General features: G+C 39.2%; 1 protein-coding gene across 5 annotated transcripts in view; it reads left to right on the top strand.

Annotated features, from left to right (window-relative positions):
- LOC136885720 (probable multidrug resistance-associated protein lethal(2)03659) overlaps positions 1-13505 on the top strand; it is a 120314-nt gene that overhangs the window by 35216 nt on the left and 71593 nt on the right. For all 5 annotated transcript variants that reach the window (XR_010861596.2, XM_067158449.2, XM_067158450.2 and 2 more), the window contains one exon: positions 10000-10110. Coding sequence is in view for 4 of the 5 variants with exons in the window: in XM_067158449.2 (XP_067014550.2) it covers positions 10000-10110 (111 nt within the window). In the remaining variant the exon portion in view is untranslated. The remainder of the gene's footprint in view (positions 1-9999; positions 10111-13505) is intronic.

The following is a 13505-nucleotide window of genomic DNA, read 5'->3' as shown; positions in this document are numbered from 1 at the left end:
GAACCATACTTATTGGTGATGTGTAAGAGTACAGCTTTGATACTGTTTACGGTTCCATCGATAAATAACCTCCATTCATTCTTATTGTATGTAATTCTGTATTTTGATACTACTCCCTCAATGTTATTACAGTAAACAAGAGGACCCTCTTCAGTGAAGTACTCACGAAATTCTTCTTCTCTTGTTTAGTACCAGGAAAATGTTGTACCTGGAGCACCTTTGTGACAACTCCTTTGAGAGACCCAGATCTCTTACTAAGTCGTTTAGTTCACATTGAGTAAGCAACTCCGGTTGTAGCTCTTCTGTGGTTATCAAGATTTCATCGCTGTCACTAGAACCAGACGATAATGATGATGATGATACCGATGATGATTGCAGGGTTGCTGGTGGGTTACGCACAGGAATGCCAGGTCTTGTGGTACAGGTCTGATTGCTGATTTCAGGTTTGGATATGCAATGCTTTTAATACTTTTCTTGTTATGGCCTTCAACTTTTACCATACAAAAATAACACTCATCGGTGTGATTTGTTTGCTCTCTCCACACCATCGGAATTCCAAAAGGTAACGACTTCTGCTTCCCCTGAGTCCATTTTCTTAATCCCGTAACAAACGTATGGTACACGCTGTGCGGCGCAAACCTTTTATCTTGGTCGCCTAACTTGACACCGAAATATGCCAGGTAAGCTTTCATTATGAATGAGGTTATGTTCTCTCTTCTCGATTTCAAAGTCAGTGAGCCGCAAATGAAACAAAAGGAGTTGGGATTGTTTATACACTTGAGGAACTCACCATTTGTAGACTGATTTGCACTTGTAATATGTATTAAATAGCTATTTAGAGCACGTTTCCAAACGAAACTAAACCAGTTGCAGTGTTCCCCTGTAAAAATAGACATCAGACTATCGATTTTACCGCAACTGATCGTTTTCGATTACTCTAATGTACATATTTTATCGATCAGTGCACATTGTATTTAAAGATAAAAATTTAATTGTTCCGTATTGAAAGTATTAACGTTAAAATTGAATAATTGAAAAAGAGGTTCAACCTATTCAATACATAAGAGAAAGAAATGTAGTGATTACATTCTTATTTAATAATAATTAGAATTGGGACCGGTTTCGACCCTTGTCCAGGTCATCATCAGCCGATCAAAACATAAAAAACATGAATATGAAAAAGAAAAAGATTAAGTGAACTCTGGATCGGTATAAGAGGCAATATAAAATGATGATGGGGGTAGAAACTGTGAGTCACTTAAAAGAAAACAGTACGTAATTTTATGAATGGTGGTTCGGCACACGCAATGATAGGTAAAGTCTCACAATGTTTATGAACAGCGGAGAACGGTCAAATGGGCCAGTTTTTACACACCGTCAGGCACAAAGTCACAACACTATTGAACAACATACGAAGATCTATCAATATGTTGAAGTCTAAGACGAATAGATTTATAGAAACAAACTGCCAGTTCCCGGTGATCAGCGCGGCACACTCAAGGTCATGCGCTGTAGTCTCGAATGCCAAAGTAGAATGAAGAATATCCTGAAGACCCAGTATTTGCCTCGGTTGCGGGAAATTAAGTACGTATATATAGATACATACAACGCAATTCAGTATAATTGAATGAGTAATTGTGTTACTGCTGAATTCTTGGAAAACAGTTGACTTCAAATTAAAAAAAGGAAAATTACGTAATTACGTAAAAACTGTGGGTGTTACAGGAAATCTAATACCGTATTTGTAAACAGCTCTAAAAAGTGATCTAAATACACCCATTTTCATGTAAAGCCCGAAAATGATGTTACCCAGTGTTATCAGATGAATGTAAGAATGTGTATGGAACAGCTTCAAAATCAGGCAAATTAAATTCCATAATTCTTGCAAGCATTGACCAAAGGTAAAAGCAAGTGGAAAAGATGAATTCAATGCTGATATGATTAAGGCATCAGGAAGCATTGGACTACAGTGGCTATACCGAGCCCTCAGTGCCATATGGAAGGATGAAAGGATACCTGAAGACTGGCAACAAGGAAGCATTGTACCACTGTTCAATTGTAACACATGGACTAGAAACGCTGGTAACTAATAGTAAGATCCAAGCAGTAGAAATGAAACTTTTAAGAACATCGGTTATAAAAGACAAGAAGAGATAGAATTTAAAATATTAAAATCAGAGAAGAGCTAAATATAGAACCGTTAGTACAGAAGATACAGAAAGCAAGACGGAGATGGTTTGTACATGTGAAAAGAACGGGAAAGGAACGGGTAGTAAGAAGGGAATTGGAAAGAGAAGTTAAGGGAAAGAGACCAGTTGAAAGACCGAGAAGAAGGTGAATGGAAGGACATAGAGAAGCTGGATTGGATATGGCGGAAGTAATGGAGCAGGAAAAGTGGAAGGACAGAAAGAAGTGGAGGAGGCTTGTTACCCACACCCGGGCGACTGGAGTGGGACATTGGTGATGAATTCTTGCAAGTATTTTAGAAAACGTACTGAAGCTGTATGTTGGGGAAAGTAACTTACTTTTCATCACGAGGACAAACTTAGTCCTTCTCTTTTCAATGAGAAATTCATTGACGAGAATGGCGAACATGCAAGTCAAGTGGAAATAATTCCATCCAGGTGCACTCCCTTCTGTCAACTATGCGATGTGTACTTTTTAGACTAGTAAAATGGTCCACCTGTACACTAGTGAAATGTGGTTCTCCTGAGTTCATTTTGATCTTAGTTCTATCAGTATGTCACCATTTATCTGAAATTTATGCTCCAGTGTGTCAACCTCATGACTTAATTGTGGTAAAATTTCTTTTGTTTGAAGCCTGGTTTTGAAATGTTTGACCATTTACCATGGTTAAATTTCACTGGCAGTGAGCAAGCGTTTAAGCAGCTAAACAAGGCTTGTACTCTACATAACGTCAGGAGTAAGTTGTATACTGTGTGCATCAGAAGTGTCGTGATTCTATGTAAAAGTTTACTGGTCGTGCGTGAGCGATTTAACCTCACGTTGCTTGCATCCAAACTGACGTAATGTTGTCATTAAAATGGATTTGGCACCACATCTCATATATGTACAGTATCTTGAGGATGATGAACAGAGAGAAAGAGACTGGGGCAACCCATTTGAAGATTGGCTGACTTGTCATCTCAAAACAGGTGACGTCCTTGTTACAATTGAAATGTGATCGATTTGAGTTCCCTCCTCATAGAAATAATCCTGCTTCCTCAAGAAATTGTCCAGGTCAGTATTTCAGTTCAAATGCACTAAAATTTGGCACTTTTTTTCACCCTTCCTTTTCTATATTGGCTGTTACTGATAACCTAACAAAACAAAATTAATTAATCTTAGGAATAAGGGGCTGTAATAGGAGATATTATTGAAATACCTACAATGATTTTGACAAGGAGAAAAATCACAATGAAACTTTTTTATACAAGTGTAAAATAATTTAAATAAATAATATTTGTCCTAGAAATAAAAAGAGATGTGACGGTTCCAGACAAAATGCAAACAAGTGGATAAATTAAAGACAAGTGACTGTCAAACTCATCACTGTCTTCAGAATAAGGAGAATAACAGTGAGAAAAATAAGCATCAAGAAACTCTGGTTTTGAAACCAAGGATTAGCAATGGTGCAACAGGTTAGTGACAATACCACGGTAAGAGTTTGACCATGGTTTTGTATCGAGAATGGTGTTGTTGTGCAGATTCCATATCAGTTCTTTACTTCTCTGTAAAATGCTATTTGTTCAGGGCGTCAACCCATGAGGATCTTTTGCCCCTGTAGTTCTTTACTTAGTCTTTTCTTAAATGATTTCAAAGAAGTGAGAGATCTATTATACATCTCCCTTGGTAAATTATTACAATCCCTAATTTGTGTGTAGCTCTGTCCCTGTTCTTTCCACTTCTAACAACGTGTCTCTCATATGTGGCTGTCCATTTCAATACCGTAAGGCTGTTCAGTCTGTCAAAAACACTAACTACAACACATATAACACTATAACATACCTGTAAAAAACATGCACACACTAATAAACAAAGAATAACGTATCATTCTACAAGAACATCCTCAGATTCTCTCAAATCACTTCAGATCATGCGCATATGTATACAGCATTGTTTACAATGTGTGAACTTGTCAATTACTGAGAATTGGTGATGTTAAGATCAGGTGAAACAAGTTAATATTTTAGTAGACCTCAAATGTCACCTTAGTAAGTTTAAACTGCTAATCGTCTGTTACCTGCAGCAATTACGTTTGGACTGAAGCCCTTTGCTCCAGTCATGGTTGTTTTGTAAGGGGGTGAGGGGAATACTGTAGGCAATAGTTCTGTTCAAGGCCATCGCCATCTACAAGTAACAAGGAGAGTATTATTCAGCTCTGTGCTGCCATGTAGCTACACAGTATTTGTCAGGAGATGATGGGTTCAAACCTCACCATCGGCAGCCCTCAAAATAATTTTCCAAATGCTAGGGTGTGCCTTAATTACAGCCACAGCTGTTTCCTTCCCAGTTCTAACCCATTAAACCATTGGGGGTGGGGGAGAGTAACAGAAAGAACTAGTGTGTTTGACGAGCTTGTTAAATATGTATTTAGTTATTATATGCTGATCTTCCTCCTCTGCGAACCATGTGACCTTGCCGCGGTGGGGAGGCTTGCGTGTCCCAATGATGCAGATAGCCGAGCCGCAGGTGCAACCATATCGGATGGGTATCTGTTGAGAGACCAGACTAACGAATGGTTCATCGAAAGGGGGGTAGCAGCCTTTCGGTTGTTGCAAGGGCGGCAGTCTAGATGATTGACTGATATGGCCTTGTAATAATACTCAACATGGCTTAGCTGTGTTGATACTGCTACACGGCTGAAAGCAACGGGAAACTACAGCCGTAACCACCTCCCGAGGACATGCAGCTCTCTCTGTATGAAAGATGTACTGATGATGGCTTCCTCCCGGGTAAAATATTCCGGAGGTAAACTAGTCCCCCATTCGGATCTCCGGGTGGGGACTACACGAGAGGGGGCGATCATCAGGAAGATGGATACTGACATTCTGCGAGTCGGAGCGTGGAATGTTAGGAGTTTGAATCGTTGTGGTAGGTTAGAGAATCTGAAAAGGGAGATGGATAGGCTAAAGTTAGATGTAGTTGGTATAAGTGAAGTACGTTGGCAGGAAGAACAGGATTTTTGGTCAGGCGACTACCGAATTATCAACACGAAATCAAACAGGGGTAATGCAGGAGTTGGTTTAATAATGAATAAGAAAATAGGGCAGCGGATAAGCTACTACGACCAGCATAGTGAAAGAATTATTGTCGCCAAGATAGACACCAAACCAATGCCCACCACAATAGTGCAGGTCTATATGCCTACTAGTTCAGCGGATGATGAAGAAATTGAAAGAATATATGAGGAGATAGAAGATTTAATACAATATGTCAAAGGTGACGAGAATCTAATTGTGATGGGAGACTGGAACGCAGTGGTAGGCCAAGGAAGAGAAGGTAGCACAGTAGGAGAATTTGGATTGGGGCAAAGGAACGAAAGAGGAAGTCGGCTGGTTGAATTCTGCACTGACCATAATTTAGTCCTCGCCAATACTTGGTTCAAACACCACAAACGACGGCTGTATACGTGGACGAGACCTGGAGACACTGGAAGGTATCAAATAGACTTCATTATGATTAGGCAGAGATTCAGAAACCAGGTGTTGGATTGCAAAACTTTCCCAGGAGCAGACGTGGACTCTGACCACAACTTGTTGGTCATGAAATGCCATCTGAAGTTGAAGAAATTGAAGAAAGGAAAGAATGCAAAAAGATGGGATCTAGACAAGTTGAAAGAAAAGAGTGTGATGGATCGTTTCAAGGAACATGTTGCACAAGGACTAAATGAAAAGGCTGAAAGAAACACAGTAGAGGAAGAGTGGAGAGTCATGAAAAATGAAGTCAGTAGGGCTGCTGAAGAAATGTTAGGAAGGAAGAAAAGATCAACTAAGAATCAGTGGATAACTCAGGAGATACTAGACCTGATTGATGAACGACGAAAATACAAGAATGCTAGAAATGAAGAGGGCAGAAAAGAATACAGGCGATTAAAGAATCAAGTGGATAGAAAGTGCAAGGTAGCTAAGGAAGAATGGCTGAAGGAGAAGTGCAAGGATGTCGAAGGCTGTATGGTCCTGCGAAAGGTAGATGCTGCATACAGGAAAATCAAGGAAACCTTTGGAGAAAGGAAATCTAGGTGCATGAATATTAAGAGCTCAGATGGAAAGCCACTTCTAGGGAAAGAAGACAAAGCAGAAAGATGGCAGGAGCATATCCAACAGTTGTATCAAGGTAACGATGTAGATAATTTCGTTCTGGAACATGAAGAGGCTGTTGATGCTGATGAAATGGGAGACCCAATTTTGAGGTCAGAGTTTGACAGAGCTGTGAGTGACCTAAATAGGAACAAGGCACCTGGAATTGATGATATTCCCTCTGAATTACTGACTGCCTTAGGAGAAACCAGCATGGTAAGGTTATTTCATTTAGTGTGCAAGATGTATGAGACAGGAGAAGTCCCATCCGATTTTCGGCAGAATGTTGTTATACCTATTCCCAAGAAAGCCGGTGCTGACAGGTGTGAAAACTACCGCACTATTAGTTTAGTATCTCATGCCTGCAAAATTTTAACACGTATTATTTACAGAAGAATGGAAAAACAAGTTGAAGCTGAGTTGGGGGAAGATCAATTTGGCTTCAGAAGAAATGTAGGAACACGTGAAGCAATCCTGACTTTACGTCTGATCTTAGAGGATCGAATCAAGAAGGACAAGCCCACGTACATGGCATTCGTAGATCTAGAAAAGGCATTCGATAATGTTGATTGGACCAGGCTATTTATGATTCTGAAGATGATAGGGATCAGATACCGAGAACGAAGAATTATCTACAACCTGTATAAAAATCAGTCTGCAGTGATAAGAATCGAGGGCTTTGAAAAAGAAGCAGCAATCCAGAAAGGAGTGAGGCAAGGCTGCAGTTTGTCCCCTCTCCTTTTCAATGTTTACATAGAACAGGCAGTAAAGGAAATCAAAGAGAAATTTGGAAATGGAATCACAGTCCAAGGAGAGGAAATCAAAACCTTGAGATTTGCCGATGATATTGTTATTTTATCTGAGACTGCAGAAGATCTCGAGAAGTTGCTGAATGGTATGGATGAAGTCTTAGGTAAGGAGTACAAGATGAAAATAAATAAGTCCAAAACAAAAGTAATGGAGTGCAGTCGAACGAAGGCAGGTGATATAGGAAATATTAGATTAGGAAACGAAGTCTTAAAGGAAGTAGATGAATATTGTTACTTGGGTAGTAAAATAACCAACGATGGCAGAAGTAAGGAGGACATAAAATGCAGACTAGCACAAGCAAGGAAGAGCTTTCTTAAGAAAAGAAATTTGCTCACTTCAAACATTGATATCAGAATTAGAAAGATGTTTTTGAAGACTTTTGTGTGGAGCGTGTCATTGTATGGAAGTGAAACATGGACGATAACTAGCTCAGAAAGAAAGAGAATAGAAGCTTTTGAAATGTGGTGTTATAGAAGAATGCTGAAGGTGAGATGGATAGATCGAATCACGAATGAAGAGATACTGAATCGAATTGGTGAGAGGAGATCGATTTGGCTAAATTTGAAGAGAAGAAGAGATAGAATGATAGGACACATCTTAAGACACCCAGGACTTGTTCAGTTGGTTTTTGAAGAAAGTGTAGGTGGCAAGAACGGTAGGGGTAGACCAAGGTATGAATATGACAAACAGATTAGAGCAGATGTAGGATGCAATAGTTACGTAGAAATGAAAAGGTTAGCACAGGATAGGGTGGCATGGAGGGCTGCATCAAACCAGTCTATGGACTGATGACTCAAACAACAACATGCTGATCTTGAAGCAACATCAAATTTAAATGTTTTGTATATGATTCAAAACACATGACATGTGGCCTCCGGAGAGGCCTGGAGCAGGTCTATAGGCGACTGTGAGGATGGGGCCTTATCTAAGATGAAATCTAATGCAGAAAACGTCACAAACACCCAATCCCCGAGCCATAGGAATTGACTAATGAAAATTAAAATCCTCGACCTGGCCGGGAATCAAACCTGGAAGCCCTTGAATCAAAGGCCAGCCTGCTAACCATTTAGCTATGGAGCTGGACATTAAATAAGTGAAAATGACATAGAGTATTTAATTTACTACAGATAGTGATTCTAGTGTAGATGAGAGTGAACTCAAATTCACTATTAACAGCTACAATCACGAGTTCAAACCCAGCAGAGATTGTCTGGCACCCCGTTGAGTATGCAAACGATCTCTGTCGATACATGTAGTGCTTACCTGACTTGAGAATAAGCCGTATAATTGTAAGACTTCATTACTACAGCATTTGTTTCATTGCAGTGTTTAAATTAAGGCACCGTACATTGGTTAGGGTCTAGGGGTGGTGAGTCTGTCCCTCACCTCAACGCCGTGCCAGATCAGGGATTATTACCTGGTTCTGAGCGCTGGTCCTCGGTTGAGATAATCATTAATAATGGCCAAGAGAGTTTGTCAAGCTGAATACACGTCACTACAGGCTGAGTAGGGGTCATTTGGTGGGCCTAAACCCTTGGTTTGTTTATAATTATTTCTAAGAATAGAGCATTACTTTTTAGTGACATTATTCAACGTCATGATGCATTTGATGTACTCGGAAATGTGCTGCAGCACGTTGTCGCGTCGTATGAGCTCATGGATACATTCAATTACCCTGAGAATGTTTACTAGCTCTTTGCCTCGCCCAGTCACCAATCATCATTTAAGAACTTGAAGCATTCTAGAGACTTCAGTGAATCATCAGTTGCTAAATACCATCGTATTATTTCTAGTTCTGTGACAGTCAAGATTGTCATTCTTGTTCTGGTGTCTTGTCCCTTGATCTAGGAATTATTTGCAATTTTGGATGCTCCATATGTTCCTCATATTTTTTTCCCCAGTCTTTTATCCACACGTTCGTCTCGTTCTGAAGTGAGAATGACAGCAACGGTAATTTCTATATGATCTAGTTCTATAGCCACTGAAAACGTGCAGCGATTTCACAAGCTAAGTAGTAAAACCAGTAGCTTGTGAGCCTAGCCTTCAACTTTACTAGACAACATTATTACACAGTCCATGTGAAGTGTTAGCTGGCATGGTGTACGTGAGGGGAATCAGCAAGGCTTGTTGTATTCAATGTATAGACAAGAAATGTGTTATTCCACCAATCAGTACACGATTTATTGTAAATAGATTACACTAGTACCGGTTTCGGCCCTTAACGGCCATCACCAGCTAGTGCATGTTAGTTTCCAGCCATTAGACAAATTCACAAGTTGTTATTATGTTAGACATCCGGATGTCTAATGGGGGATGGAAATGTAATATACAGTAGCATGAAGTTAAAATATCTGTGGTCAAAGGTAAAAAGTTACAAGGAGTTAGAACATGAGTATACAGAACAGATTAAAACATATGGGTCACAATATAAAACACTTAAAAAGTTTTAACACATTAAAATGCTTATTAAAAATTCATGTTGCTTAGATTCCATTCTTCTATCTTCTGTGTTTTATATTGTGGCCCATATGTTTTAATCTGTTCTGTATACTCATGTTCTAACTCCTTGTAACTTTTTACCTTTGACCACAGATATTTTAACTTCATGCTACTGTATATTACATTTCCATCCCCCATTAGACATCCGGATGTCTAACATAATAACAACTTGTGAATTTGTCTAATGGCTGGAAACTAACATGCACTAGCTGGTGATGGCCGTTAAGGGCCGAAACCGGTACTAGTGTAATCTATTTACAATAAATCGTGTATTGATTGGTGGAAAAACACATTTCTTGTCTATACATTGAATCTATCAATACAGAAAATGAAATTTATAAAGAATAAAAAAAAATTGTTGTATTCATGTCGTAATGAAGGGTTGTTTCAGGTCTTTGTGGTGATGGCTTACTACAATATCCTGAGAGCTACCATGAGCAACTCCTTCCCCAAGGGGGTGGCCAACCTGGCTGAAACGTGGGTCTCCTTGAAGAGAATAGAGGTGAGATACCTGCACCACTCATGCCCAACTGGTTATGGTCCAAAATAACCATAAAATCTATATCTGCATTATTATGGTAAAAATGTTTAGGACATTAAAGTAGATATTATATAATTGTTGTTATTTCCCCTTTTTAGATAGAAGTAATATTTCTGGTGATAATTAGAGCATGTGAAAAATAGAATACATACAAATATCTCTGCTATTATTCCTCGTATGATAAGAATGAACAAAACACAAAAGATTGGAAATAATATTTTGTAAAACTTGGGTACAGTTTTACTACACAGCTAATATCTGACGTTTACAGTTGCGGTCCTGTTAGCCTTTCTCAAGTGCTGAGTTACCAGTTGACTGTTTGGTACCTCAGTGCTGAGTTTCTTTCTTCCTATGTAAATTTTATTTGTAGAATCCTCAATTTTTAACTTATCAGTGGGGTGTTTAGCTTAAAATGTTTATAAGTGTTGGTTCTTTATAAATCTAAATGCAAATGGAAAATCCTACCCTTATGTTCAATAGCATTTTGAGAGAAAACAAAATTACACTTTTTTGGCCATGAGTACATCACATTTGTACACAGTAAAGAGCCCAGAATAGAATGATTTCCTCAAATCTGTAGGCAACTAATACATATAATGCTGCACAAGTACGTAAGTTGATATATTAAAATACTTTCTAAACCTGGAATGTGGTAAGAGTTCCATGTTTTCCACCGGTTGTTTGTGATGCTGATTTGTTCAACCAGCTGTACCAACTCCACTGGCGCAATAGTTTTAGAAAAATCAATGATTTTGTGGTTGTCTTCAAACACTACTTGTCTCCCAGAGCCTGTCACAGTTACTTGAAAGCCTCGCCCCCCCCCGTGTGATAAGTTGGACTCATCAGTTGGTACCTAGCACACCCACCAAGACGCATGGCTAGTGCATACCATGGAGGCCACTGCGTAGGCTACTTGGAGCCACCGGCAGTCCAATGCTCTAAGAGACTTTGTCTCATTACCAAAAATTGATGCCTGCTTGGCCATCAGATGATATATATGTTGATTCCCATAGGGAATCTGAAATATTTGTCCCGAATGAGTAAGTTTATAATACCAATATAGTTGGTCCATTATTGGACATTATAAATCTTCCAGCTAACTCATTCCTGGTTGCCAGCATTTTGCCCCCGTGTGCTAAGTTGGGCTCATCAGTTGGTACCTAGCACACCTACCAAGACGCATAGCTTGAGAGTCTGGTGCAGAAAAATCATCTGTCCGCCACAAAAATAGTGATGAAATAGCTTTTGAACTCACTGGCTGTTTCTTTCTCACTTAAAATATTTTCAGCACTCTCTGTATCACTCTCACTTTAAAAATTGCTTAACAATTCATTAAAATCATAATTTTCATCATCACATTCCTCTGTGGTTAGTAACCGAAAGATTCTTTGATCCGAAATAACATCACTGCAAGAGCAACTGTAGCTTGTTGTTCGGCCGTGTTTGTTTACATCATAGATGAATTTTGCAGACACCTACAAAAAGCTCTGTCAGTTACTTCCTGAAGCTATAAGCTGTGATCAATTAGTTCTACGTAGTGCCCAGCAGATGGCAAAACATGCCAAAGATTGAATCGGCACTCGACAGTGAACTGGGAAACTCAAAGAAATTAAAGTTGTCGTGCATGGCCGTAGCACTCATCAGGTTAATATATAGCCTAACAATATGCCTGAAGTTAGTTGCCAAGTTTCAGGAAATTCTGTCAAGCTGTTTTCCCACAAATTGAGCTGCATCTAATTTTGACTTTTGTACACCTAATCCAAGACAACATTTGAAGTGTGCAGATAAAATGAGGATGTTACTTGTGATTGTGAAATCAAAATAAGTCTTGTATCTAAAGATAGGAAAATGAATAGAAATGCACAAAACAATAGCCGGGCCGAGTAGCTCATACGGTGGAGAGCTGGCGTCCTGGATCCTGTGCCTTTGGAATCTTTGATTGGACTTTGGTATAAAGCAAACTCTAACCTCAGTTACATAATTGTCTGAATCAGTATTACCTGGCAGCGAGGTCAGTGCCAGTCATACACTTACAATGGTTCTTTTTGAGGTGGGAGGTCGTAATTTTTACAAAACTAGGAAAGATCACAATATGAAGATCAAGTTGGAATTCAAGAGGACAAATTGGGGCAAATATTAATTTATAGTAAAAGGAGTTAGGGATTGGAACAACTTACCAAGGGAGATGTTCGATAAATTTCCAATTTCTTTGAAATCATTTAAGAAAAGGCTAGAAAACAACAGATAGGGAATCTGCCACCTGGGCAACTGCCCTAAATGCATATCAGTGGTAATTGGTCGAAGATTGATTGATGAAGCATGTTGCTCCTTACCCAGCTGGTGCTTGAAATTGCACAAAAGACCGATTGGAATCTTAATTCCAAACAGGATATTATCAGGTTGAGTCCAGAGGGTGTTGACTTTCTGACAGGGGCATGGGGACTGATTAGTGTACTTGACAGCAAGAGCTGACAGACATGGAGAAATGAACAAAGATGTGTGCAGTCAGAAGACTGTGTCTATAGTCACGAAAGTAGCAGATACAATCTTAGCCTTGGACTTGAACATCCCTTATCCATATATTGTTAAGATACGACATTATTATTATTATTATTATTATTATTATTATTATTATTATTAATGTTGTTATTATTATTATTTTTTTACAAGAGAATGGACCACTAAAGAACACGCTACAGCTTCATTTCTTTTTCCTCGTGCGGAATTTTCTCTGTGTCCAATGTTCCTTCGTGCGTTCGCTGGCCTGCTTCCGTTGTTCATATGTCCAGGCTCTTCCGGTTTTCCTAGTTCTTCCTGCGGCTTGAACACCTTCCAAATTCTTCAGCGTGTTCCTAAACGTATTCCTTTCTAACAGCTGGTCTTCCAAGACGCTTAACCTTTCCATACTGTTCGTTTCCTTAATCCATGCTGTAGTGGTCTTTTTTCTCCAGAAGTAATCAAATATCCATTTGGTTCATTCTGTATAGATGTCCAAGAAACGCCAGCCTCCTTTTCTTCATGGTCTCTGAGATTCTTTCCACCTTCTGGTAAACTTCTTTGTTACTCCGAAGTTTCCATCCGCTTTCAGTTTGGACAGCTCTCATAATTTTTCTGAGGATTCTTCTTTCCAGGACTTCTAGCTTCTCCAGCTTGTAGTTCATAGACAGGCATTCACTGGCATACAGGCATTCTGTTTTGACCATGGTGTTATAATGTTTTAATTTGGAATTCCAAGATAAGCACTTCTTATTCTAGATGTTTTTTGTCAAGCCGTATGCTCTCTCATTTTTGAGATCCGATCTTCCACTGCAGCTTTTTCTAGTCCATTCTCCTGTATCGTGGGTACTTGAACTTCT

The sequence above is a fragment of the Anabrus simplex genome, chromosome 14, assembly GCF_040414725.1.
Source record: "Anabrus simplex isolate iqAnaSimp1 chromosome 14, ASM4041472v1, whole genome shotgun sequence".
NCBI lineage: Eukaryota > Metazoa > Arthropoda > Insecta > Orthoptera > Tettigoniidae > Anabrus > Anabrus simplex.
The sequence above is the reverse complement of the archived record's forward strand: the minus strand, read 5'-3'. Positions and strand labels throughout refer to the sequence as shown.